The sequence below is a fragment of the Heterocephalus glaber genome, unplaced genomic scaffold (assembly GCF_053883595.1).
Source record: "Heterocephalus glaber isolate CG9 unplaced genomic scaffold, H.glaber_assembly_v1.0 deba00000281, whole genome shotgun sequence".
NCBI lineage: Eukaryota > Metazoa > Chordata > Mammalia > Rodentia > Bathyergidae > Heterocephalus > Heterocephalus glaber.
The window spans coordinates 12,063,287-12,090,276 of NW_028258139.1; the positions used below are offsets into that span (position 1 = coordinate 12,063,287).

The 26,990-nt window shown below is 56.5% G+C and overlaps 4 protein-coding genes across 8 annotated transcripts; 3 read left to right on the forward strand and 1 right to left on the reverse strand.

Moving 5' to 3' along the window:
* Positions 1-31: 31 nt before the first annotated feature.
* Foxh1 (forkhead box H1) lies at positions 32-3,541 on the forward strand. The gene is made up of 3 exons (XM_087183185.1): positions 32-1,752; positions 2,039-2,143; positions 2,248-3,541. Exons 1-3 carry the CDS (start codon positions 1,588-1,590, stop codon positions 3,079-3,081), a joined length of 1,104 nt encoding a protein of 367 aa, XP_087039311.1. The 5' UTR covers positions 32-1,587; the 3' UTR covers positions 3,082-3,541.
* On the reverse strand, positions 3,199-10,161 carry Kifc2 (kinesin family member C2). Of its 2 annotated transcripts, none has more exons than XM_087182969.1 (17): positions 10,019-10,161; positions 9,327-9,408; positions 9,021-9,172; positions 8,681-8,819; positions 8,397-8,533; positions 8,249-8,314; positions 8,005-8,133; positions 7,538-7,615; positions 7,304-7,418; positions 7,119-7,228; positions 6,610-6,718; positions 6,342-6,499; positions 5,265-5,369; positions 5,064-5,185; positions 4,848-4,971; positions 4,269-4,655; positions 3,199-4,190 (listed from the first exon to the last, which is right to left on the reverse strand). In XM_087182969.1, the coding sequence occupies exons 1-17, from the start codon at positions 10,049-10,051 to the stop codon at positions 3,939-3,941; spliced, it is 2,298 nt and encodes a 765-aa protein (XP_087039095.1). In that variant the 5' UTR covers positions 10,052-10,161; the 3' UTR covers positions 3,199-3,938. The 2 variants fall into 2 exon arrangements, with proteins under 2 accessions (XP_087039095.1, XP_004837763.1); XM_004837706.4 differs by lacking the exon at positions 10,019-10,161 and adding an exon at positions 9,645-9,830.
* A 46-nt stretch (positions 10,162-10,207) lies between these two features.
* On the forward strand, positions 10,208-11,810 carry Tmem276 (transmembrane protein 276). Of its 4 annotated transcripts, none has more exons than XM_013069118.2 (3): positions 10,208-10,488; positions 10,781-10,916; positions 11,079-11,810. In XM_013069118.2, exons 2-3 carry the CDS (start codon positions 10,824-10,826, stop codon positions 11,562-11,564), a joined length of 579 nt encoding a protein of 192 aa, XP_012924572.1. In that variant the 5' UTR covers positions 10,208-10,488; positions 10,781-10,823; the 3' UTR covers positions 11,565-11,810. The 4 variants fall into 4 exon arrangements, with proteins under 4 accessions (XP_012924572.1, XP_012924578.1, XP_012924586.1 ...); XM_013069124.2 differs by having other exon boundaries at positions 10,269-10,488; positions 10,803-10,916; XM_013069132.3 differs by having other exon boundaries at positions 10,360-10,633; positions 10,803-10,916.
* An 854-nt stretch (positions 11,811-12,664) lies between these two features.
* Positions 12,665-24,481, forward strand: Zftraf1 (zinc finger TRAF-type and ring finger containing 1). The gene is made up of 4 exons (XM_004837700.4): positions 12,665-13,245; positions 21,073-21,311; positions 21,979-22,190; positions 23,673-24,481. The coding sequence occupies exons 1-4, from the start codon at positions 12,880-12,882 to the stop codon at positions 24,062-24,064; spliced, it is 1,209 nt and encodes a 402-aa protein (XP_004837757.1). The 5' UTR covers positions 12,665-12,879; the 3' UTR covers positions 24,065-24,481.
* Positions 24,482-26,990: the final 2,509 nt, after the last annotated feature.

Genomic DNA, 26,990 nt, shown 5'->3' on the forward strand with positions numbered 1-26,990 from the left:
AGCGGAAGCCGCGGTGACCGGTGGGAGCCCGAAGCCGGGCCTAAGGAGCGCTCGCCAAGGGCGGGGCCTACCCCGGGAAAGTCTGGAGGCTGCGAAATTGTGTTGTTTGTTCCTCTGGGTCCGGGAGGGATGGGAAGGGCAAGTCGTCAAACGCTCTTGGAAGGGTAGTCACCTGTGTATATTATGGGTTCTGAAGAAAGGGTAGGAGGAGTCCATTGCTCAAAGCAGAGGCACTATGGGTGGGCAGAGGCAATGGCCTCTGCCAAAGCAGAAGGGCTCAAACTTCACCGGAGGAACGGGTAGCTGCTGGAGTAGGGGCAGGGGAACAGGCAGTGAATGCAGACAGAGGAGAGCAGCTCGTTGGAGGAGGAGGAAGAGGATTGAACACTAGAAGCTGGGCGGGACCAGTAGGGGCGCCTTCGTGGAAAGAATGATGCTCTCTGAGTGAGGTTAAAAGACCGTAGATTTTAGCCTAGTGAGACACAAGGACCCTTCAGGGAAAGTCCTGAAAGGGAAAGGAGGAGAAGACCTGGTGAGTAAGAAAGTGACAGGAGTCCAGAGGAAGCCAGATGAGGTCTTTGAGAGCTTGAGATTGTTGGGAAGAGCCCCAACCCAGCCAAGGTTGGGTGGGCAGGGGCAGTGGTACCCCACACTCATCCTCCATTTTGGCCCCAGGCTCCCTCCTCCAATGTACTAAGTGTGCATCGTTTCCCTGAGCCCCTCCAGGTACTGGACACCCACTGTATACAGCAAGTTTTCAACCCTTTAAGGGTAAAAAGGTTAAGGGCTGCACAAGAAAATCTCAGTTCTCAGAATAAAGTGTTCAGAGTGCTAGGAAAGGGCTCCTTGAGGACTAGGAGTGTGGTGTTGTGCTACCAGCACCAACCACCACTGCTGGTGCTTGAGCAAACTTGCCCAGTGTGAGGAGAACCTTGGCTTTGGGGCTGGTACAGAGCACACATCCTGACTGATTCCAGAGGCAGAGCCACAGATAAGATGACCAGGGAGAAGGTGAAGGCCCCACCTTGGCTTCTGTAGCATGCTCTTGGGAAAATCACTTGGAGCTACTGTACCTCCCTTTTGCTCCTGGGGTGGGGGCTTCGTGGCCTTTCTCTCCAGGAAGCTTCCTGATTACACCCAGCCCCTAGGATTCAGGATCCCCCTTAGCACCTTGGCAAGGGCAAGTTATTCCCCATCTTTTAGTTGGGAGCTTGAGGCCTGACCCAGGCAAAGCAATCCTGGGTCACGGGCCCCTTGAGGCTTTTCCTTCTAGGTCATAGATGCCAACACTCAAAGGCAGCCAGGATGGGATGGTGGCTTCAGGAGGTCACCAGAAGTCCCCACTGGAATCCTCTCTGCCCCTCCCTTTCAGATTAACTGAAACCTGCTAATTGTGGCAGCCTTTGCATGCTCCCCTCCCCCCACAGCCTCTTCCTCCCTCCCCTCCCCCTTCCATAAGAATGATAAAGGGCCCGGCCCGCCGGCCCTGACCCGGCCTCCGGCCCCGGCCCAGCCTTGCCACACTGCCCCACAGCCCTGAGCCTCCCCTAGGCCAGGCTTTGGACCACGCTGGCAGGCCCCCCACACATGGGACCCCGAAGTGACTCCCGCCTTGGGCTACTGGAGGCAGAGTCGCCCCCCAAGAGGAGGAAGAAGAGATACCTGCGACATGACAAGCCCCCCTACACCTACTTGGCCATGATCGCCTTGGTGATTCAGGCTGCACCCTCCCGCAGGCTGAAGCTGGCTCAGGTAAGAGGATCCCCACATTCCCCCACACTCCATGGTCACCCCTTTCCCAGACCTTTTCCCCAACCACTCCAGGCACTAGTGGCACCTCAACTGCCTCCTGCCACACCCCGCTCTACCAGTGTGGGAGTAGAGGGGCTCAGGCCTTGGGACCCCCAACATTGCCCTCAGGCGCATAAGTGTTCCTCCTTGGGGGGGGAACCCAGGTGCTCCCGGCAGCCAGGCTGTGGGGGAGGGGTGAGTGTTGCCACCCACCCGGCTCATGGCGCCGGCCGTTGCCTGGTTTCAGATCATCCGGCAGGTCCAGGCCGTGTTCCCCTTCTTCAGGGATGACTATGAGGGTTGGAAGGACTCCATTCGCCACAACCTTTCCTCCAACCGATGCTTCCACAAGGTGCGGCAAGCGAGGGTTGGACCCCTGGGGCCGGGAGCCGGGAGGTTGTGGAAGTCCTGAACATCTGGGGTTGGACGATCCCACCCAAGCCTACCACCCCCCAGGTGCCCAAGGACCCTGCGAAGCCCCAAGCCAAGGGCAACTTCTGGGCAGTTGATGTGAGCCTGATTCCACCCGAGGCACTGCGCCTGCAGAACACTGCCCTGTGCCGGCGCTGGCAGAACCGGGGCACTCGAAGAGCCTTCGCCAAGGACCTAAGCCCCTATGTGCTGCAAGGCCGGCCCTACAGGACACCCAGTCCTCTGCCACAGCCCAGAGAGGGCTTCAGCATCAAGTCCCTGCTAGGGCACCCTCAAGAGGAGACACCCTGGCCCCAGCACCCTAACCCAGATAGACAGAGCAGCCCAGCTCAGGCAGGCTTGGGGTGCAGGGGGGAGGAGGTGGTCCCTACACCACCACTTCCCTCCTCTGAGAGGCCTCTGTGGCCCCTCTGCTCCCTCCAGGGGCCCACAACAATGGAGGGGGACACTTCCCAGGGAGCAATCATCGGGCCCTCACCCCTATCCCCACAGCCCAGGACCTGGCCCCTCCATGTACTACAAGGTACTCCAGACCCTGGGGGGCTGCCCAGTGCGGAATGCAGGGCCTCCTTGTGGGGACAGCTGCCTACTTCCTACTTGCCCATTTACACCCCCAATGTGGTAATGCCCTTGGCCCCACTGCCACCCACCTCCTGTCCCCAATGCCCACCTTCAACCAGCCCAGCCTACTGGGGGGTGGCCTCTGAGTCCAGGGCTTCCCCAGGACTGCTCTGGGATCTAGACTCACTCTTTCAGGGGGTGCCGCCCAATAAGAGCATCTATGACGTATGGGTCAGCCACCCTCGGGACCTGGCTGCCCCTGCCCCAGGCTGGCTGCTCTCCTGGTATACCCTGTGAGCCTCCCTGGACAGGGGCTCCCCCTCCCATCTCTCCAGCTTGATGGGGAGCCTTGGTTAGGCTAGAAGGACGATATTGGCAACATTCATCACAGCCTTGAAATACCAGGCACCAGCCTTGTTGAGAGTCCACAATGTTTATTGGGCTACCCCAGAAAGGGTTGCAGCCCAACTGGGCAGGACCCTGGCCCAGGTCACTCATGCCCCTGCTTCCCCTACACCTATGGGTAAAGCTTGGAGGAGCAGGGCTCAGCCTGGAGAAGCCCTTCTTGGTCTCACCTTCAGGCCCACCACCATTCATCTATCCATCCATCACCATCTGTCCCCTCCCCTCACTGGCTCCAGGCTGGGGGAGGGAGAGCCTAACGGTAGGTCCAGTTTGAAGTCCTGCCCTCTCTCTGGGAAGGAGGTAGCACCTTTTGGGAAAAGGGTAAGGAAATAAAAACTAAACCCTACATAGTCTTGGGATGATGGTGTGTGTGTGTGGAGGGGTGGTAACAGTAAAGTAATTTACAGCATTTTAATGCCAAGCCTGATTTGGAGGGCCAGGGTGGTGACTTGGGAAGTCACTTGGCTGGGGTCTGGCTCCTGTAGCTCTGGGATCTCCCGCTGTGTGCTGTGATAAGAGCAAATGGTGATAAGGAGGGAGCTGAGGGCCTCTGGCCCAATGGGGTGGGGCACAACCATTTCTCCAGGCATAACACTTCTCTGGCCGGGGTAGGGGAAAGGAGATTGGGGGGCAATTGTCCTACAAAGGTCAGGCAGGTTGTCCTGGGAGGTTCGGAATAAGGGCTTTTATACTGCCTCTGCCAGCAGAGGGGCATCCCCAGGCCCCTTCCACAACGCTGCAACCCAGAACTATGGGGGCAGGTCCTCTGGTGGCGCAAAGGCCAAGCCAGAATCCCCATGGGGGCCAGGACTTTGGCTGCCTGGAGAGGGCGTGGGGGTACAAGGGGTCTCAGTGAGTGGGGTGTCAGTGCTGAGGGAGGAGGGTGTCCCAGATCTAGGGGTCTTCTGGCGCCGGGCAGGCCCCAGCTCCACCTGACCCACTCTCTCTGCGAACTTGAGTGAGCAGACAGTCTCCCCAAGGTCCTCCAGCCGTGTGGAAATCTGCAGGAAGTAGCACTGGTGGGCAGACCCTGAACATGCACCTTGTTCCCCCACACCCGCACTCCCATTGGCACCCACCTGCAGCAGGAGTACCGCAGTGGCACCTGGGCCGAGTGCTGGCTGCAGCAGGCGGGTGAGCTGCGAGTCTCGGAAGGGCACATGTGGCCGGCGGGAGCGCAGTGCAGCCATCACGCCTCCCAGCGCCAGCAGTGAGCGATTGATGGTCTGTGCCTCCCGCAGACGCTGCACGCTCTTTGGGTCCCCCCGTGCTGCACTGGCCACCCCTGCCTTCCACGCACGCTCCGATCCTGCCAGGTCCACCAGGTGCAACGTGCCTGAGGGGCTAGGGCCTCGTGGGGGGTACGCTGCCCGCAGCGTCAGAGTGACCAGGGCATGAGAGCGCGAGCTGCGTGTATTCATGGCAGTGGCTGCAGTGGCCCTGTTGCTCCTCCCCACGCTCAGCATCTGGAGGGTGTTTTTTTGTTTGTTTTTTCTCTCAGTACTTGGGATTGAACTCAGAACCTTGCATTTTCCAAAGCAGGTGCAGCGCCACTGAGCTAAATCCCCGGCCCCACCATCTGGAGGGTGGACCCACTGAGTTCGGCTGGGTGGGTCCAGGCCTGGGGTGGGGGTAGGGGGCTTGGAGGACAGCCCTACCTGGTGCAAGGTCTCCAGGTTGGGCACATCCCAGTGGGTGAGGCCAGCCACCTGGATGCCTCCCTGGCCAGCTGGGCCCTGCCTCACTGCCAAGCGCTGCGGGGGTCCTGGGGCCAAAAGGTCCCTGGGGAGAAAGGAAAAGGGCTTGGTTTCAGGGCCCTAGGAGTAGCTAAAGAGATCCTGGGCCAGGGGCAAAGTAAAAGGAAGAGGTCTAACCTGACTGCTTCATTGTAGATCTCCACCATGCTGAGGGTCACTCGGTGCTGCCCTCCAACCCCCATCTCCCGGAACAGGGACTGCAGCGCCCTAGGAGCTATGCCAGGGTCCTCAGGTGGGCCCTGAGGACAGTGTGGGGTGCCACTTTGGGTTCACATCCACCCCTAGAGCCTTTACCCCCAAGTGTGGCCCCCACCCCACCTCCATGCTGTAGGTCTTCCCAGTCCCGGTCTGACCATAGGTGAAGATGCAGACACTGTAGCCTCGGAGGCAGGACAGTACAGCTGGCTCCAGTTCCCTGAAGACCTGGAGGCAGGGGAATGGGGAGAAGTGCTCTGAGCCCTGTCCTTGGGTCCCTACTCAGGATCTAGAGGGGTAGGAAGTTCAGTGAAGAATGTAAGAGCAGAGTGTAATTCCCCTGCAAGGTGGCTCCAGAGATCACAGGGTCACCCAGCAACACCCTCTGCCTTCCTGGAAATAAAAACGAAACAAGCTGTGCTGAGAATATGGAGTCCTGTGGTGTACTTAGGAGTACTGAGCAGTAGAGGTCAAGGGCCCAGATGCTGGGCTTGACCACGTGGTCCAAAGCCAGGGTATGATTGAAGCGAGTTACTCATCCTTCCTGTGCTTCTCTTTTGTGTCATTTCCCTCTGTGACAACTCATGAGAGTTAATACAGAATGTGTCCTAGAGGGCCACAGCAGCACTTGACAGATAGAAGATGAGCCCAGGGCATTCTGGGGGGGGGGGGGGCAGAGAGTGACCAGCCAAGACTGCTCCAGCCCCACACAGAGGTGCAGCGAAGTGCCTGAGCTGTGGATGGGACAGGAATATTTATCTTGTTGGCAACTGGACACAGCAGCCTTTTGAACAACACGGCCAGCTTTCCTGCCAGAAGGTTGCTGGTAACTGGGCAGCTGTCACCTCTGCTTGAAGTCTTGGCTGATGGCCATGAGGCTAGTAGAATCTAGAATTGCCAGGATGAGACCAAGTCCATGACTAGATGGAGGAGGCAATAGGGGTGGAGATAAAAAAATGGGGAATACAGAAGATTGGTAATAGATGCCTTTGATCCAGACATATCGAGTTTAAGAAGGGCTGCTTATCACTCTACCCAACTGAGTGACCAGTCCTGATTCCCAGACCCTTTGGGAGCTCCCTTCCCTTCTCTCCTGAGGCTTAGCCACCCTCCCGCAGAGAGGGAAAGGGGAGATGAGCCTCTTCTAGATTCCAGAGGAGTCTGAGCAAGGGTCAAGACAGGTGCAAAGCTGGCTTTCACCTGTTCCTGGCTGGCATCTTGAGGGAAGACCCAGTCTAGGCAGAAGCGACGCTGGCGCCCTCGATAACAGGTGGTGACAGTGCCCCCTGGCCCAGGCTCCACACTCACTAGGCTGGAGGGTGTCCCTGGTCTCAACCGACATAGCACACGAATATTTCCTGCAGTGGAGATCAAGCACAAAGATTGCCCCCTTGGTCCTGAAGCACAGAAAGGCTCCATTTCCTCCAGCCTGACTTCCTCACTGCACCACCTCCCAAGTTTGTTATACCCTTGAGCTCCAGCAGCCTTCCTTGGCATCCAGTTGGGGACGCCTGATGCTCATCAGAGGGCTGAGTCCCAGCCCCTCCAGCCGATAGTGCCCCCAGGGCCCAGGATACCTGAGGGAACAAGGATGTGAGAAAGGCAAAGACTTCCAACCAGCTCCAAGTGGGATGGGGTACTGAGAGCCAAATGGAGCCACTGTGTGCCCACCAGTTGTGGTAGTCTACATCTTTCAGTGGCTTTAGGCCCTTTGGGGACATCATTCAGTGAGCTTGGGATAGAACACAGGAATAGACAAAGATACGCTATCATCTTGTCTCTCTGGGTTTCTAAGGAACTATCATCTTGAACAGGACAGAAGTGAGGTCATACAATCATGCAGAAGTTGTTCTGGTTCCAGAGCCTACAACTGACACACTAGTATAGGTAGCTCCCCAGAGCTGAAAAGGAGAAATACCCCTAGGATAGTGAATAGGCTGCCCAAAGAAAAGGTGCTAGGAGGCAAGCGGTCCTGACCTGGCCCCTGGCTTCACTCAGCGAACCCTGACAGCTCTGGCTAAAGGTGCTGACCAATCCTCGGAGGTCCCCACAGCCCTGGCGCAGGCTGGCCATTCGTGCCCGTAGTCCTGGAAGGGGAAGGCCATTGGGAGGGAAAGCCTAGACCCTAGGCCCTTCCATGAGCCCCCTGCCCCAGCCCTTACCTGCCAGCTGCCCATGCACTTGCTCCAGTTCTCGCCTGCAGTTCTGCTCTGTCTCCTGCTGGAGCTGCTGGAGGGCCCCTCGAAGGCCCTGCAGCTGCACCTCTTGCACTCCCAGCTGCCCCAACCCCCAACCCCACCCTTGTCACTGAGGAAAAAAGCACTTAGAAGCCCCTGTCCCAGATACCCACCCCATCCCAGCATCCCAGCTTTTCTCATCTCAGATCCCAAGCCCACCTGAACTCGGAGGGCTTCTGTGGTATCCTGGGCTTCTTGAAGCCGGCCCTGGAGCTCCAACAATGCCTCCACTTCCTCCTGCAGGGTGGGAGCCAGATGGGTTATGGAACTAGGTGGGAACTTAGGGAAGGGCATTCTGTGGTCACATTTCAGAGATGGGACAGCCAAGACAAGAGTGCCAGGCACCATTGAACCTGTGCTTCCAAAACTCCATGGAGGACTCCTTTCTCAGTCCCTCTACTCTCCTGAGGTCAGGTACTTAGAGGGACCATGAAGGGGGTTCTCCAGTGGGTATCAGCCTCCCTAATAAGTCTGCCCCCCACAGACCATCCCAGGGTCAGTCCATAGTCAGAGATGGCCCCTGCTTCTGCAAGCATGAAGTCCTGAGGAGGCTTGGACACTATGGTTGGATATTGAGTATGCAGGGGTCCATGCTGCAGGCAAGGCATAGCCAAGGAGCAGGGTACCTGTGGGGTACTGGTGGAGGGGCTGGAACCCCAGTGCAGCAGAAGATCCCTAGTGAGACTTAGACTCTGTTTCAGGGCCTCATTCTCCAGTGTGAGATGCCGAACCCTTTTCTCTGAGTCTGTTGCCCCCTACAAAGAGAAGTGCCCTCAGGACCCACCTGAAAGTATAGTGGTCCTCCTGCCAGTTCCCTGTGGGCAGCCTCCCTGGGATCAAGCTCCTTTTGGCTCCGACCCCAAAGCTCACCACTTCCAGGCGCAGTCTGCCCAGCTCTTCCTCCTGCTGCTCTAGCTGCTGCTTCAGCTCTTCCAGCTGCAGAGGAGTCAGGGGACAGGACAGAACTCCTTTTTTAGCACTCATACCCCTTAGTTTCTGCCAGTCCTGGGTCCCTTACCTGTCCAAGAATGAGTTGCTCCAGTCGATGCCAAGCTCTCTGTTCCTCCTCCAACTGGGAAGTCTGCTGACCCTGGGCCTCAACACTTAGTACTTCCCCCGGTCCAGGGGAAGGGCTTTCTTCTTGCAAGGAGAATCCTGGAGAGGAGTGGGCCCAATTAGAACTGAAGAGGTGTCTGGCCTCAATCTTCCTTAGGAGCAGACTTGGGCTTGGGACCCAGGGTCCCAGGCCACCCAGGATCTGATAGGCTTCATTTTCTCTATAGAAGATACCCCCTTACAAACCATCTGAAGTGGGACCCTGCAGGTTTGAGGCTGGCTGAGTCCCTTGCAGCAGGACCTGTCTTCCCTGAGGACTCCGAATCCATGCCAGAAGAGCCAAGAGCTGACTTGTCACTGTCAGCAATGGGGGGATATCAGCAGGCTGTGTAGGAGATAATGATTTTTTTTGGTACCGGGGATCAAACTTAGGACCTTGCACTTTCGAGGCAGGCGCAGCATCACTGAGCTAAATACCTGGCAGGAGACAACAATTTGAGCAGAGGAAACTAGGGAGCAGGACTGGGCACCACAAGGGCTAGGGAGAGAGAAATAGTTGCTGGAGACAGCCTCTCCCCAGGCTCACCTTCCTCAGGTGGGGAGGGTTCCCGCAGCTCTCTTCTGCTCCTAGCTGGATGGAGAGGAACTCAGCCAGGCGTGTGAGAGCCTCTTCTAGGGACACCTCAGCTGGGCGGCCCTCAGCTCTCGCTTCTGGCTCATCCTCAGATGCTGACCTGCCTGTAGGGCCACGTAATAGGACAGGGAGGCATTCTGAGTCACATGTTACAGGCTGAGTCTCTTCACCCTGCCAAAGAGGCTGCAACACCCCTCCTGCTCCTAGACCTCCCGGCTCCCACAAGCCCCCCCCCCCCCACGCCCTGGTCGCACCTACCGGCCAGACCAGTCAGCTCGGCCCACAGTTCTGATGTGAGCTGGTCGGGATGACGGCGACCCCTGGTCTTGCAGCGGGCTCTCTAGAAAGGGAGCAAGGGGTGCTCCTGAGGAGGTGGCAGGCAGCCTGTGGGGCTGCTTCTTTTCGAGAACTGAGGCAGAAAGGTGAGGAGCAAGGTCTATGCTTCCAATACCCAGACCGAGACGTGAGTCGTAGGCACAGCCCCGCTCCCCAGCGCCCTGAGGAAACAAGATTGCCACCACCCGATTTCGGGTGGGGGCGGGGGTCGACCTGCCTCGCAGGCCCCACCCTGTTCACCTGAGCTGGGTCCCCGGGGTCGGCGGTCGCTGCTGCACCGCCATCCCTGCGAAAGAGGCTGTAGAAGATGTAGATGAGCAGCGAGTAGAAGGCGTACATGGGCGCGCGGGGCGGCAGAGGGCCCCGCTTCGTGCCGCCCCGCGTCCCCGCGCCCCGGCTCCACACCCGCCCGCCGCAGTGCCGGCGCGCATGCTCGCAGCGGCCGCCCCCACGGCCCGGCTCCCGCGAGCGGAAGGCGTGCGCCAAAGGGGAGCGCAGGACTGTGGTCCCCGAAACAAGTATCCCCGGCAGCAGCCCCAGGGCCTGCCCTTCTCTCAACCCCCTGTCCCTACTCCGAGGACACCCGGGGCTGAGAGCACTCACGACTACCGCACCTCCTCTGGAATCCTCAACCTTCGCGGAGACATCCCACCACTCCAGGTTAAGGTGCCCAAAGGCGCACAGGTGCACAAGGACTCCTCCCCTCGCAGCCCGGCCCTCGGAGGAAGCCCCGCCCTCTTCTGTTAGGCCCCGCCCGCACACCTGGAAGGCCCACCCTTCCTCGAGGCTCCGCCCCGCACGAAGCCCCGCCCAAAACCTCCTCCACCCCAAGTTCCTCCTGGTCCTGAGGTCCACGCCCACGCCACTACGGAGTACTTTCTGGCCGCGACTGGTTTCCATCAAACCCTACTCACTGCTATAGCCTCCCACTAGCCTCGACAGGCCCCGCCCCGGCCGCTCTAGCCTCCTCTCCTCTCGCTGGTGGCAGCTCCAGGCTGCGCTTTTGTGGGCCGCCGAAGCTCGTCAAGGAGTCAGTGACGACAGCTGTGGGCAGCTCGGGTGTTGGAGTTGCGGCTGTCGGCAGGTCTGCACTGGGCGTTAAGGACGGCGCCTCCTTATTGCTGAGACCCGTAGGCCTCCGCGAAGGCCTGTGCTCCACCTCCTGCGCCTGGTGCCCCAAACCGCTTTCCCCTTTCTTTTCCAGCCAAGTTAGTCCTTCTTCTCTATAGGTGTGTCCAGTGGCCTCAGGGCTCTGGAAAGTTTAGGACTGAACCCATCCCAATGTCCAGTCATGGGGCCCTGTAACCTGGTAATATTCCTGGAAAGCTGCCCTTAGGGCTCCAGGTCATGGCTTTTCTTTCTTTCCAAACTTGAAGCTCCCCTTCCTGTCTTCTCAAGCTCACTACTGCCCGAGGTGCCATGGTCCCCAAGCCTGGGGGTGAGTGGAGCACGGTCCTGTCCCACCTCGCTCTTGGAGTGGTGTCTCTGCATGCAGCAGTGAGCTCTGTGCAGGTGAGTGTCCCCAGTTCCCAAAGACCTAGTTCCTGCACTAGGTAGATGGTAGTGGGAGGTGAATCTGGGACCAGGTCTCCATGAGAGCATGAAACCCTTTCTTTTCTAAAGGTGAGCCCCTGGCCTCTTTTTCCCATATGTCTTCCTTCTCTATGTTGACAGTCAAGTCGAGGAGCTGCTGCTGGCTTCCTACTCCAAGCCTTGGCTACTGCGATTACGCTGGCCTCAGGGCTTGGCACACATGAAGACTGTCTTGCTGGAGCCTGGGTGGCCACAGTCATTGGCCTGCCCCTTCTGGCCTTCGATTTTCACTGGGTGAATGGAGACCGCTCCTCTGCTAACCTGCTTCTGGGAGGAGGCATGGTGCTGGCAGTGGCTGGTGACCATCTTGGCCCTGAAGGCTGCTCTGTGGCTGGTCAGGCAGTGCTGTTAGTGGTCGCAGTGACCATCCTCATTGTGGCCGTCTTCACAGGCAACACTTACGGGATGTGGGGGGGTGCGATGCTGGGTGCTGCAGGCCTCCTGAGCCGGTTGGAGGAGGACAGGCTGCTGCTGTTGCCCAAGGAGGACGTCTGTCGCTGGGCCCTGGCTGCAGGCAGTTGGGCCTACTGCTGGGCCCTGCACACACAGCGCCTGCAGTGGGAATGACAGCGGACACAAGAAAGCAGGCTCTGCCCTGGTTATACCTCTCTCCCACCTTCTTGCTCCTGGGTATTCCCCACCTAGAAACAGGCTTTTTTTTTTTTCTGAAGTGGGGCTGCTGCAGGTCATATATAGGGACTTGTCTAGACCAGAATGAGAGGGACAGGGTCATAGGTACATTTGGGACCTGTTTCTGGGTAGGTCATGGTCGTGGGTCCAGATCTCTAATAAACCTTAGAAATTCTGCAGGAATATGAAATCTGCCTGTTCTTGAGAAGAATTGAGGGACCTTCAGGGAGCTTTAAGAACCTTCCTGGGTGTCAGCTGGTTTTCCCTGAGCTAACACAGGAATGTGCTGAAACTGGCATGGGCCTCATTCTGCCTAGCCTCTTTCTGGCAACCTTTTCCAGGAGGACCCCTATGCTGAGAAGACAAGGTTCTGGGCCCTTGCTCCTCTGGGACATGGTAGATTTTCGGATATCCTTCCCCAGCCTGGCAGGTGGCCCTTCGGGGCAGTGACCCTCATGGGCTGATGGCTGTGTTGGTAAGGGCACAAGAGGTCTCCCTAAGACTTCCACTTTCCTGCGTGAACCCTTCCTTCAGCCTCTATCCCCAAGTACAGGAAAGAGAGATGGAAAGAACAGTCGATTAGGGATCTGGAATGCACCCTTTCATCCAGACTCTCAGCTCGCGTCTACTGTAAGCACATCCGGTCCTGCACAATACTGAGAAGGGTGGTGGGCGGGGTTTTTCAAGTTCGCGACCTTCCACTCTGGCAAGCTAGGCCAGAGCCAGGCGCACGAAAGTTCCAGTCTCGGGGTACAACTGCGGAGGCACACCCCGATTTAAGGGTGTGAGGGTGCTCGGTCCTCCTGCTGACTCGCGGGACGCGCGGGAGCTTCCCTACCCAGATGCGCAACCCTGAACCAGCCGCCTGGGCTCCGCCCCCTCCTTCCACCCTTTGCAGGGGGCGGGCCCTCAAGACCCCTCGCGTGTCCATAGGCTCTGGCTGCAGCCCCGTCTTGCCCCAGGAGGTACTCCCATTGGCCCTGCGTGGGGCCCACGTGATAGGGACGACGAGGGGGGCGGGGGCGGGGGGTGGGGGGGTGGGAAGCGCAGCGAAAACAAAGATGGCGGCTGCGCCGGGGTTGGTGGCCGCGGTGGCTGCGGGGCTACGCGCGGGCCGGGCCCATTGAGGCGGCTGCGCGGCAAGTGGGCTGCGGGGTCGCGGCGGCAGCAGGAGACCGGCGGGGGCGAGCGGCACCCATAACTTCCAACTAGCGAGCGCGCCAGCACCTGCCCGCCGGGCCGGCCGGCCGCGATGTCCGGCGCTGAGGAGGCTGGCGGGGGTGGCTCGGCTGCGGGACCCACGGGCGCCGTGCCGGTCGGGGTTGGGGTCGGGGCCGGGGTCGGGGCAGCTGCAGGGCCAGCGGCAGCGGCGGCGTTGGGCGAGGCAGCGGGGCCCGGGCTCCCGGACGAGGCGGGCCTGGCCGGCGCCCGGCAGCTGCAAGAGGCGGCTGGCGACCCCGACGCACCGCCCAAGAAGCGGCTGCGGGCGGCCGAGGCGGCCGAGGCGGCGGCGGCGGCGGCGGCAGCAGCGGCGGGCAGCGGGAAGCTGGAGGAGCGGCTCTATTCGGTGCTGTGCTGCACCGTGTGCCTGGACCTGCCCAAGGCCTCCGTGTACCAGGTAGGGCCGTCGGCCCGGCCCGGCGTCGCGTCTCCTCGAGGCCGGGCCCGGGGCCGGCGGCCAGGGCCCCTCCGGCCTCACGTCGCCTTCCGCGCCCGGGGGACCCCGGCGCCCCCTCCCCTCCAGCGCCTTGTCTTCTCTTCCAGCTCCGGACCCCCATTTTCCGTGTTCCCATCCTCTTACTTGCTGGTCTCAAATTTCCTATCTTAGATCCCGCCTCTTTTCTTCCAGGTTTCTCCTTGACACCCCAGTTCCCTCCAACTGACCCCCACAGAGGGTTGGGGACAGGTACTTACGCTCCCTGCCCAGTGTCGCCCCCCCCCCCCCTTCCTGGGCTTGCTAGGTGCAGAGGCCTCTTTATCCGGAGAGCTTTTCTATTCTGGCGGCCACACCCCCAACCGTGTTCCTCTGCTTCTGAACTTCAGTGTGTGCATCTTTTCTGTTTTCCTGACCCTAAAGAACAGGAAGAATGGAGGGATTGTTTTCGACCCTCCACTTATTGTCTTGCTCCTGATCTGGAGGAACTGCACACAACAGGCCCCACAGTCTATATTTTGTCTAACCCCAACCTAACCCACACTTGGCTTTCTTGGCTGCTAGTGTTATGGGAGGTCTTCATCTGAAAACCCAGCATGGTTGGACTCAGGGTCCTTGACCAGCTCAGTGCTGTCAGATAGGGTTGGTCCAGGTGGATTCAGCATTCCCTCCCAGGTAACAGAGGCAGACCTGTGGTTGACACCTAGAATCAGTGGGGAGGGTCTGTCCACCTTCCCCCATATCTCTCTCCGCCTCAGTCCCAGTTCCTTTGAGAAGCAAAGCGGGTTTACTGTCAGCTTTCTTTTTATTTTTTTTCAGTGCCAGGGATTAAGCCTCTGCTAAGCAAACACTATAGCACTGAACTGAACTATGTGCCCATCCCATTTTATTTTTATGATTTTTTTTTTTTTTTTTTTTTAGACAGGGTCCTGTTATTGCCCAGTGTGGTTTTGAAGCCTTTGCTAGCCTGCCTTTGGCCTCAGCTTCCTGAGTCACTGGGATTACAGACATGTGTCACTGTACCTGGTTCCTGACAACTTTCTTTGCATCTACAGGAGCTGGAAGTAGCTGGTGGACTCTTGTTTTCCTGCTTCTGTTTAGACTAGGGCCCTAGGTGAGAGGGCCACTTTTGTAGTAAGTGGTGTAGAGCTAGTCTGGGTTGTTATTTCTCCAACCTCTGGAGTTTTGGCCTGAGGTTCTGGCCTGAGGTTGCTTGGGAGGACTCGAGGATCCTGGATGGGGCATCTACCCTCCTGAGTGTGTGTTTGTGTGGAGGGGGGAAGCATTTCCTACAGATGCTAATCCCAACACGAGCATTTATTCCTTGCTTTGGGGGCCATCAGGATCTACACGTCCTCCTCACCCCTTTTCCATCGTCTGATGGAAGAGCTCTTCTTTTCCTAGGCCTGGAATGAGAGTCCACCAAACCAAGCCAGGGAAAGAGGCTCCCAGGAGAATTCAGGGGGCTCCTTGTCTTCCCTCCCATGAATGAACTGGAGCTGGACCTGACATGATGACAGGCTGCATGATACTGGCTCCTGGGCCACTGAAAGAACCATAGCTCTGCTTCTGTCCAGAGACTCTGGTGACTAGGCCTCAGCCTGGCTGGTTCAGACTGGGCCACAGTGTGCTGGGAGTGAGGTCTGGCCTGGAAAGATGGACACAGGCAGCCAAACAGCTGCAATAACATGAAAGCAGGTACCACCCTGACTAGTGCCTTCCCAGGCAGGTCTTCCTAGGAGCTTCCTTGGAGAACATCAGCTGAGCAAGGGGAGCCATGGGCACTGAGACTAAGCTGTGGGCTCTGCTGCCAGCCCCTACTCCACCTCCATTGATACCTGGAGCGAAGATATTTCCCTCTCATTTCTAGAGGCTGGAAGAAGGCTCTAGAATTTGTGGTTGTGGGAAAGCCTTTGAGTCAGTGTCAGAACATAATTTGGCTGCTCACAAACCTGCAAGGGCAGGAGAAGGAAAGAAGTACCTCTGAATACTGCCAGGGATACCTCCTGTGACAGCTTCCTGCCATGTCCCTGCCAAGACACTGGGTCAGGACAGATTTGGAGACTTGGGCTCTTGTCTGGTCTTCTCTCCATAGAATTTGGACACAGATGGTGTGGAGATGTTCCTAGGCAGGGACCATTGCTGGCTACCATCTTGGCCTGGCCTCGGCCCCTTTGTCTTTTGCTAACCTTCCCCTTACCTGTTGCTAGGGATTGAACCAAAGGTTTTGCACATGCTACGCAAATGTTCCACTATTAGCTACATCCCCAGCCCTTTTTAAATTTTATTTACTTGAGACAGGACATCTCTAAGTTGCCCAGGCTGGCCTCCAACTTTGAACTCTCAGCCTCCTGAACAGCTGGGATTATAGGAGTGTCCCATCACGCCTGGCTCTGCTAATCTTTGTTAATCCACGTTGATTGGCTGTCTCTGGTGGGTCAGTTTCCACCTCCTGCTGGCACCATTTTGCCTGACCCCAGCAGGAAACATGGTGTAGGGTGGGCACCAGCCATGCCATGTGTCCTAAATGCTAACTCAAATATCCTACACTTGGGTTAGAAGAGCCAGGAAACCGTGTTGTGCTGTGTGTGTTGTACCTGATGCTGGGCAGTGGTGACAACTCCACAGGCTTCTGTAGTTGGCTGAGTGCACAGTAACTCAAGAATGTGTCGTCTGGCTGCCAGATGCCACCTGTGCTGCCAAGGAAGCTCTGAGTAGTGGCAGGAGCAGACGTGTGCCATGCTGACTTGTCACAGGTGGGGAAACTTACAAGTGTAAAGCTCTTAAGCAGGTGGCTCTTGATGCTATGGCCTGTGTCATGTGAGGTAAAGGGCCGCAGCAGGTAACAGCAGATGAACACTTTAATGTTCTCTGTGTGGGTGTTAGGTGTGTCCTGGGCAACTGGCCTGGCAAGGTAAGCTGTCACCCTCCAGAGTCCTGGGCAGACACCAAGGTTGGTGGCAGGGGGGCTGAAAGGGCAGCAAGAGGCACCCACATAGGAGTTCAGTCAAGTCCAGGCTGGGCAGAAGGATAGGCAACTTGTGTTGCCACCTTACTCTGATCACAGCCCTGTAGCTTGAGGGCAGTGTGACCTGTGGGTACTTCTGTCTGTCTCTAGGCAAGACTCAGCATTGGTGGTTCCCAGAGTGTTGGCGCCACAACCTGATTCCTGCCCTCCCATTTCTGCTGGCACAGCCCTTCATAGGAGATCACATGTGGTCCTCCATAAGATAGGCCAGCCCAGGGGTGGGGCATTTAGCTTAGTGGTGCCGTGTCTGCCTCTAAAGCGCAAGGTCCTGAGTTCAATCCCTAGTGCTGGGGGAAAAAAAAAAAAAAAGACCAGCCCTGATCTCCACAGCTGTCACTAAGGCCCAGAGGCTTGATTCTGACATCTAGAAGAAGGGACCACCTGTTGTTCCCATCATTCATGAGCTCTTGGGTGGGGGGAAGGGGGTCATATGGCCTAGCCTGCATTTGATGTGACTCCAGCTGCTCCCCTGACTAGGGTCCTGCATGCTTTCCACTTGAGCTATCTACTTTCCATCCCTGCTCCCTCTCCTTTTCTTAGGCATGAGGCAGTGTTCCTCAAACTGATACCTTCCCCTCTTCCTGCCCACCCCCCCATCTGAATAGGGCACTTTCTACTCCGCACTCTAGGAGGGTTAGTGTATCCCATCTCCATCTCACTCCAAGGTCTTCTGCCTATGCCAGATCTGAGTTCCAAAGGACTGTCTCCATTGGTAAGAGGCTTAGGAATCAGGGACTACTCCCTCTGCCCAAACCCCCACCTGAGAGCATATGGTGTCCTGGGAGACTATCTCCTTGGCTTGGGACCCTTGGGCACCACTGATTCACTCTTTGAGGCAGGAAAGAGCTTTGGAAATAGGTCTGCTTAGATGTCTGAAACTCGGGACTTGAGCAAGGAGGATTTCTGGAGTCTGGCTAGGTTGTACTTTTGTGGTGGTAGCTTGTCATTTTGGGTTACTTTTATTTATTTATTTTTTTGGTACCAGGGATCGAACTCAGGACCTTGCACTTGCGAGGCAGGCACCAGAACCACTGAGCTAAATCCCCAGCCCTTTGGGTTACTTTTAGATCTAAGCAGCATTTATTTCGGAATGAGAGTCACATTCTGGGCTTTCTGGGCCAGACATCAGGAGGAGAGTTGTCCTGACATCAGGAGGAAAGGTCAGCCAGGCAAACCCTGAACTTCAAGTCCAACCTGGATTGAAGATGCAAGGCCCGACTTCCCTTTTAGGGACTGTGTGACCTTGGACAGAAGCTATTTCTACTCAGACCAATGCTTGACTAAGAAGGCTAAGAAAACTGGGTTGAGCATATGGGGTATGCCAGTGAGCTTGGCACAACCTTGCCTACACACTGGACATGGAAGAATGCTTGGAAGGCCAGCTGGCTGAGCAGTGCTTTACAGTTAGTGCCCAGGGGGAAGCCCCTTGGCTGAAGTTTGGGAGTGATGGCCTCTGTTAAAGGCCTGAGGGTCACTGGCCCTCTGAGCAGGAGAGAGCTATTTTCATGGGCCTGGGTACCATCTGTCCTGTAGTGGAATGACTGGGTCTCCAGGATTTGAAAGGACCATGTGGTTCAGGCTTGAGAGAGGTACTAAAAGGCTCACTGACCACAGGGAACTTGTAGCCTACTGAAAGTTATGGGGGCTTGCTTCTTAAGACTCACTTATTATGGTCCAAGGGCAGGACCTCTCCTTAAGCCTGGCCAGTCCATCTGGTTTCCTTAAACCAGGAGAGAAGCCAACTCAGATGGAGCCTCTGGGTATGTGTAGCCTGAGTCACATGTAATCTGCTTGCACTTGGGCTGAAGGGGAAGCTGGGTGCCATTCTGGGGGTGCAGGTGCAAATGGCTGTTTCTAGGCCACTTGTATGTATTCAGCATGTGCCAAAGGGTCTGGAGCCTTGGCTCCTCCAGTTGTTCAGCTGTGGACACAGGTTTGGTGTTCTGAGCTTGCTCTGGTAGGGCTGAGCTTTGCTGCCAGGTATATTGTCCTTCCCACATTATCATACTTGTCACCTGTGCACATGAGGAAATTTAGACCCCATGTGGAAGATGATGAGCCCAAAGTCATGCTGCTAGCAGCCTGTGGGGCTGGGGTCTGAGCCTGGCACCATGGCTCCAAGCCAACATCCATCCTAGGAGGCTCTGGGAGGTCCTGCCTTGTCCTGGCAGGTCCTGGATTGTGAGTCCAGCATCTTCCAATTTGGTGGTAGGGCAGCCTGACCTGGGCACTGCAGAGGCTGTTTCTGGAGTTCTTGGGGGCCTGGATCTAGCGTATTGAATGGGCATTGTGGTCACCACTTATAGAGTTATCTGTCTCCCAGCTTCTTACTGGGCAATGGGCACAAGTTGCGACAGTTGCAGTCTGGCCCAGCCACAGCTGAGGCTGAGTGTGGCCACCCCTTGGCCAATCCTGTATAAGTCTAGTCTTGCTGGGGAGGTTGAGGAAAGAAGGCTCCAGAGCATGGTGACTACCCTGCTGTGGGTAGGTGGGTTGGGCTGGATGTTAATCTGGAATTTACTTGAAGAACATCCCTTGAACAGTTTGTGAGGGCTGTGTATGGGTGTGGCTCATCCTTTGGCTGAGCCAGCTCACGCGTGGATGGCTTTCTAGGTGGGTAGCCAGTGTGGTACTGGGAAATAAGTGATGATATGTTTGGCAGCTTCAATACCCCTGAGGAAGGGGCCATGAACTCCTTCCTGAGTCTGGTTCAGCTACTCAGAGCCAGGAGGAGAGGCCCAGTGCCCAGGGGTTGGGGCACATATCCCCAGCTCTGCTTAGAAGCTCTAGAAGGGCCAGGATGCAGCCAGGAGGAATGTGATTGCCCTCTGCTCAGGCTAGTGGACTCTAGAGGTGACTTTGTGGAACTGGACCCAGAACCTGGACACAGCCCAGGTAACCTCTCACCAAGAAGAACCTAGAGCTGTCCTCATGGAGCATTGTAGGAATATCAGGTCCTGTGGGTGTCTCAGTGCTGGTGTCCTACTGGGCTTCCTCATTGGGCAGTGCCACATAGTGCTATGTGACTGGTCCTCACTTCTGAGGGGGCACCCAGAGGTTTCATCCCTGGAATACATGGGCATTTCCTATTTCCTATTTGTGCTGTATTCCCTGCCTTCTAGAAGTGGCAGCAGTCCTTAGTCCAAACAGCCCCTAGGCAGGTAGGAATTATGAGAGAGCCTGTGATCTAAGCCTTTGGACTGTGTGTCTCCTACATCTTTTTTTTTTTTTTTTTGAGACAAAGTCTTGCTATGTAGTTCAGGCTGACCTTGAACTGACTGTGTAGTCCAGACTGGGCTCAAACTTGCAACGATCCTCCTGCCTCAGCCTGCTGATTGCTGGGATTACAGGCATGCACCACCATGTCCAGCATGTTTCCCACATTTTAACCCATCCCTAGTCCCCAGTCCACTCTGTATTGACCTCTGGTGATACACAGGGCAGATGGATTTTTCCCACCCAGGACTAGCCTCACCTACCACTTCAGCCAACCCATGTATCAATACCTGTTATTGACTGGCCCCTGCCAGGCCCTGTTCATCCAGGCCCAGCCAAGGCAGGTCATTCTCTCATTTTAATTTTTAACCTTAGTACTTGAGATGTGAATGCAGATAATATGTGGTATTCATGCTGGATGAAAGATTCAGTGGAAGGTCTCTATTGCCATCAGTCCTTAGCATGTAGGTTCCAGCATTCAGAGCTGCAGACCTGGCCCCTAGGGACTGTGAGAGAGCCTGCTGAAATAATAAGATGGTAACTGGGGTTTACCAAGGACCACACATGTGCAGCTTTGGCCCCAACACACCCAGGCAGTGCCCTTAGGAGGGTTCCCCTCTCCTATGCGTGCTGCAGAGAGGCTGTGGCATGGTGGGGCTAGCATCTAGGCCTCCCTTTTGTACTCTGAGCCCCTTGAGGGCCAAGCCCACAGCCCACCCTGTGTCTCTTGATGGCACCAACTGGTGCTTAGATGATGTATGTTGACACTTAGGCTGGGAATGGTCCTGGTAGCCCACCATCCATGTGAAGAAGGACCCCCCCAGGAGAGACCTGAGTACTGCTGAACCACTTAGATACGACCAACTGAGCACCTTGTCCCACTTGCAGCCCCCTTCCCACCTGCCTTCATCATCGGCCAACTTAGCCTCCTGCCTGCCATTAGTTCTGTGCTATTAGCTCTGGAAACAGCTCTGGCAGGTAGCTACTCTCCCTCAGTGGTGGTGGCTGCCAGCTCTCCTTTGTGCTCACCAGCAGGACTGGGGTTCAAGGGCCAGGGTTGTGTCAGCCAGGGCCCTGTCCCCTTCGTGAGCAGGCTTTCCAAATGCTAAGGAGAGAGTGCCCGCCTCAGTGTAGGGAACCAGTGTCCCCTCCCCCATGGACAGCTGCTGGCTGAGTGCCCTACCATGCCAGGCCAAGAGCCAGGTGTTCTTGTAGAGCAGGAAAAAGCCAGTTTCCAGTCCCTGGTATAGTCACATTAATCACTACTGATTGGGCCTGTGCTGGGGAAGAGCTGAGACCCCAATGATAGGATGAGGCCCCACTCGCCACAAAGCCTAAACTGGCAGTATCCTGCCGTGTCCCCTTGAACGGCTCTCAGATTTTGCTGTACACCAGCACAACTTGGGGACTACCATGTGCTCCTCTCCTCAACACCTGGAGTCCCTTGGGACAGCTGGCCTGGCTGGAGCTAGTGCACACAGGCGGGCACGTGTGTGTGCATCCATCCTACAGGTCTGTGAGCTTCATTTCCCTTTCCTTCTTCGCAGTGTACTAATGGTCACTTGATGTGCGCTGGCTGTTTTATCCACCTACTAGCAGATGCCCGGCTGAAGGAGGAGCAGGCCACGTGCCCCAACTGTCGTTGTGAGATCAGTAAGAGCCTCTGCTGCCGGAACCTGGCCGTGGAGAAAGCCGTGAGCGAGCTGCCCTCAGAGTGTGGCTTTTGCCTACGCCAGTTTCCCCGCTCCCTACTGGAGAGGCACCAGAAAGAGGAATGCCAGGACAGGTGACTGCTGGGGCTGGGGGCATGATCACCCAGGTGGAGACCCTGATGCAGGCATAGCCCCATACAGGATGATTTGGCTGGTCCACCCTAACAGTCCTATAGGCCTCAAGAGTGGGGGAAGTGTGGGCTCCACAGAACAGGGCAGTCTGTACCTAGTTGCCATTGCCATGTTGACACTGGCCTGCAGAGTTGACTGTGGGTAGTCCTTGGAGGCCCATGACAGTGTAGTTAGCTTAGAAGCTCTGGGAGCTTGGTGTGAGGCTGCTCTGCAGTCCAGCCCCTGCAGGTGGACATGGCCACCCAGCTGGCAGGGCCCTAGCACCAAATCTCCTAGAATGAGGCTATGTGAAGTCCAGGACTGTGATCAGGCAGCCACTTACTGCCAAGCTAAAGAGAGACCACAGCAGTGGGTGTAGGAGCTTTCTTGGCCCTTCTTCCTCCCGCTTTCTTTTTCCCTCTCTGTCTTTCCTCTCTGTCTGCCTGTTCTCTCTCTTTCACACACATGCTTGCACATGTGCACTCTGAACCAACCGTGGTGGCTGGGCTCAGGGCTAAGTGTGTCCTACAAGGAGAGATTTGTGGCTGGCAGAAGCTGCTTCTGGAGGACAACTGGACACAGCCACCTGCTCTGGACACAGGTGTGACTGCTGTGCTCACTTCCTCCCAGGGTAACTCAATGCAAATACAAGCGCATCGGCTGTCCATGGCATGGCCCCTTCCATGAGCTGACAGTACATGAGGCTGCATGTGCCCATCCAACCAAGACAGGCAACGAGCTGATGGAGATATTAGATGAGATGGACCAGAGCCACCGCAAGGAAATGCAGCTCTACAACAGTATCTTTAGCCTGCTCAGCTTTGAGAAAATCGGCTATACAGGTGAGGCGCTCCACCACCTGCTGCATGCTGCACAGGTGGGCTGGAGGGGAGTGCTGGGCAGGCGCTGGGCAGTGGGCACAGGCCATGCCAGGTGGCCGGGCTCTGGAAAGACTCCAGGTGGACAGGAGGATACCTCAGGGAAGAAGACAGATTGGAAACTAAGCAGAGGGAGGGGCTAACAGGGCCCCAGTGTGCAGCTCAAGGCTCTCACAGCAGCCCTTCCCTCCTGACCTCCCTACCTGGCTCACAACCCCAGCAAAGTGTATGGGGCTCCACAACCTTGGTATGGTTGGAGTCTAACTGGAAGGTGGGTTGTGTCTTGGGGAAGCCTGGGAGCTCCAGCATGACCCTCCGAGCCCAGAGCAAGAAGAACACTGTCAAGTCAGATCCTGCCTGCAAATGGTCACTAAAGTGGCATGAAGCTGTTCAGTAACAGGGCTGAGGGCGCCCAGCTCAGACTGTAGAACTGGGAGTGAATGCCCACAGACGGGCAGACTGGACTGGGCCTAGCCTCACACTGGATGTCCTCGCTCCCGGGCCACTGCTGATGCCTTTGAACTTGTTGGGGAGCAGGATCCAGGCCAGAACCTGGTCCAGAGGACAGCAAGAAGCATCTACTGACACTCTGCCCACTCAGGGAGACTCCATCCCTCTGTTCAGGCATGCCAGGCAGCCAGGCCAGAGCACCGAAGGCAGATGTGGCAGCCAGTCATGCTGTGCTGCCTAGCCTGGGCCTGGCTAGATGGGCCCACCAGGCCCAGGAGCCACGGCCCTGGTTAGAGCAGCTTTGGCTGATCTGGTGGCCCCATGGGGTCTGGGTGGGCTGGGGCATGTGGTTCCATGTGGGATGGTGGGACACCCTATCCATGAAGGAAGAATTGGCTGTCTGCAAGCCTGCGCCTCCACAGAGGGACTTGCCAGCCACAGGCTGTGGGCTCACAAGAGGACTGCAAAGGCAGGTCTGCCTGCTGACTGATGGCCCCACCGATGGCCAGGCAGAGCCCGCATCACAGCCGAACACCCAAAGACCTGGGAGTCCCCTCGGGCAGAACCGGGTACCACTTGCCCACCACCAGCTTTTCTGGCAGCTCTGTATCAGAACCAATAAAGTGCAATTGTTCTCAGAACTGCATCCTGTCTGTGTGTCTGCTTACCCTGCCCCTTCGAGGACACAGGGCTGAGGGCGAGGAGGGTGGCCCTGTAGGTTGGCCACACCTGGAACATGGCCTTACCTCCCACAGCCTCTGGACTCTCCAGCTAATTGGTGTTAATTCTGTTTGTAGTTGTTCCCACAAAGCTTGTGCGCCTCCGTTTGCCATAATTATGTTTGACTTGCCCTGTGACAAGTAGAGCTTGCTGTGTCTTGGTAAGTTGCCTTCCTCCTGGGCTGAGCCTCTCCTCGGCCTGGTCGGGGAAGGCGCTGCCACCCAGCCCTACCCAACACTAACAGCTGGCTGTTTCTGGCCCTGTCTGTCTCCACAGAAGTCCAGTTCCGGCCATATCGCACAGATGACTTCATCACACGCCTGTACTATGAGACACCGAGGTTCACAGTGCTGAACCAGACATGGGTCCTGAAGGCTCGTGTGAATGACTCAGAGCGGAACCCCAACCTGTCGTGCAAGCGCACACTTTCCTTCCAGCTCCTCCTCAAGAGCAAAGTCACAGCACCTCTGGAATGCTCCTTCCTGCTGCTCAAGGGCCCATATGACGATGTGAGGATCAGTCCTGTTATCTACCACTTTGTCTTCACCAATGAAAGCAATGAAACAGACTATGTGCCCCTGCCCATCATCGACTCTGTGGAGTGCAACAAGCTGCTGGCCGCCAAGAACATCAACCTGCGGCTCTTCCTATTCCAGATACAGAAGTAGGATGGGCCCAAGACTCCTGAGGAGCAGAATGCTGTGGCCTGGCATCGCTCTCCTATTCACCCCTGGCTTGGCAGTGGCTTCACACAACTATCTGATCATTTTAGCAGAGGAGAACAGGCAAAATCAAACACTGGGAAAGTCTGCATGTGTGTGTGATGCAGTCCCGACCTCCAGCTCCCTCCTTTACTCCCATCACCCCCTCCCCAGGGCAGCTGGAGGCTGGGCTGACTTCAGAGGAGACCATGCCCTGGATTCAGGATCAGGGCTAGCATCGAGGAGGGTGAGAAGCCAGTGGCCCCTATCCAGTCCCATCCTCACAGCTTGGTCGCACTTCGTGCCCTGGTTCCTGGCTGGGCTCAGGGGCCCTCATTGACTTCAGACGGCGTATTTCATTGTGATTAAAAAGGCAGCCTTGTTTCCTTCTTGCTGTTTTGTTGGAGGGGAAGGCACACCTGTAAATGGACGCCGCGGGAGCTTTGGTTTGGCCTGGGAGTCAGAGCCCACCCTGTATGTGTTACTGCACCCGTGTGTGCCCCCCCCCAGGAGAAACTTGGAGACACTGCCTCCCCTACAGTCTGTCACAAGGTTTTTGTGACAGGCCTGGGCAGAGAGAGCCGGGAAGGGTTGAGGCTCCCCCAGCCACCCAACCACTCCCAGGGAGGCAGGACTCTGCCACTAAGGCTCAGCAAATGTTTTCGGAATGCAGGGTGAAATTCTTTCTCTTCCCAGGAAAAAAATTAAACTACAGGCTCTTCTATATGTGATACAATTTTAATGAGAGAGAATCCATTCACTCTTCTCAGCCTGGAGGGTACAGTATCCTAAGGATGTAAAGGAGCAGGCACAGGCTGTGCCACTTGGTAGGGCAAGGTCTGCTGTCAGAGACTGACTGCTGGCCACAGTGTGGTTTCCTGACTGACAGAAGTGGGCTTACCCCAGCCTTGACTCAAAGTCTGATATTCTGAGGGGTGGCTTTGACCAGGACCAGTCTCTGGGGCTCAGAGGGTGGGAAGCAGCCCTGCATGAAGGAGCTGGGCTCTGGTCTGTTCTTCCCTGGGACCTTCAGGGGTACTAGGAAGTGAACTTGATTAGGAGATGGGGCTCGTCTGATAGTTTTTTGTTGCTTTAATACCAAAGAGCTGGTTTCTTCTGCCCTCAAAAAGCCTACCACATGCCTCAGAGAAGCCACCTGGCCCCTGCAGGCTGCCTTGGCCCTCACTACTCTGCCCTGAGAGCCTGAGGGGCAGGTAGTCCTGGCTGAGTACAGAGCTTGGGCCACTGACACACATGCACACACACCCCCGCCCCTGCTCCTCCCAAGGTCAGGGAGCTGAGAAATAGTGAATAGGGACTATAGGATAGGGTGCAAGCTCCAGCCATATACCCAAGTGTGGCTGTCACAGGCCAGTGTGTCCCCCTGAATCAGTTCTGCCCTCATAGGCAAAAGCCGCTCAGAGCTATTTCTGAGAATCTTGTTTGGGTCCCTGTTCTCAGCTCAGGGCATGGGCCTGCTGGGAGTGCTCCTTGGGGAGCCTTCTCTTTTGTAAAGCTGATGGACCAGGGGGTTGGGAAGGCCCATGTTTGGCTGTTTCCTCTTTGCAAAGAAAGACCCACCCCAGGCCCCAGCAACCCATGGGGCCCATGGCTTCTCAAGTTCAGTCATGTCTCTCTGGCAGGCACACAGAGGACCTCAGGAGGGCAGGCAGAGGCCCTCTGGGGAGTCCATCAATTCCAGGGCATGGGTGGCTTGGCTTATCCACCTGTATTTTGGTGTGAATCGCTGACTGAGCAGAGGGCAGCCCTGTAAACTAGTACAGGTCAGGGTGAGAGGCTTGTTCCTCATAGGCACAGCCAATCTGGGACAAGGTGGAGGGTAACTGAGCTAGCAAGGGCTGCAGGGACTAGGAGGCCACGAAGGGGACAGAGGCCCAGCTGGCAGTCCTGTGGCCTCAGTGCCCAGATGCCAGCCCAGTATGTGGGGCAGGGGATAGAAGGAGCCTGCCTAAGGCATGGCTGGGGATGAAGCCCTCCTAGAAGTGTGTATCTGAGGGTTAGGTATCCCAGTGCCATTCCCATCATGAACCTGCCCTGTGACTGTCCCAGTAGCTGAGTCTTTATTTGTTTGTTTGTTTTTTGGTACCGGGGATGGAACTCTGGTCCTTGCACTTGCACAGCAGGTGGTGGAACCACTGAGCTAAATCCCCGGCCCAAACCTTTCCTTTTTTTTTTTGGTACCAGGGATTGAACTCAGGACCTTGCGCTTGTGAGGCAGGCAGCAGAACCACTGAGCTAAATCCCGCCCCAGTAGCTGAGTCTTGCAGCCTAGGGGAACCAGGTGACTGCGAAGACTCATGTGTTCCTTAGCCATCCTGGTGCCACAAACCTTGTGGCACTGTCACTGTGGGCCCTTTATTGCTGGGAGTGCCACATCTACTGGTTTGTCTCCAGAATCTTCTGTCATCTTGCTGTCCTGACCTGGTTTTTATCTGTTATCTCTGCGGATGGGGAGCCCAGCCTCAGCAGATGAAGGGGAAGCCTGGGGATCATAGGCTAAGCAGCGCCTTCCCCTCCTTCTCCCCAACAGGTCTTACCCCACTCCCTGTGAGCACCATATCCTTTAGTTTGCCCAAAGTGAGACATTTACAAAAATAAAAATAATTTTTTAAAAAGCAGAGCAAGAAGTGTTTTTATGGCTATTGGAAATGACTGTCATGTCACTTTTGTGGTCTGCGTTTTCTTTGGATATTTTCTGTATGTAACTGTAGTTTAAAAAAAAAAAAATTCCAAACCATGTTTTGTCTGCGTTTCCTTACCAGAAGACAGCTTTGTGGGTGGGCCTCCTGGGCTCTGTCAGCCTCCTGTGGCTACCTCCTCTTTCTCTAGGCCTCCAGACCTGTGTAGCACCTCCTAGCTTGGCCAGTAGGGA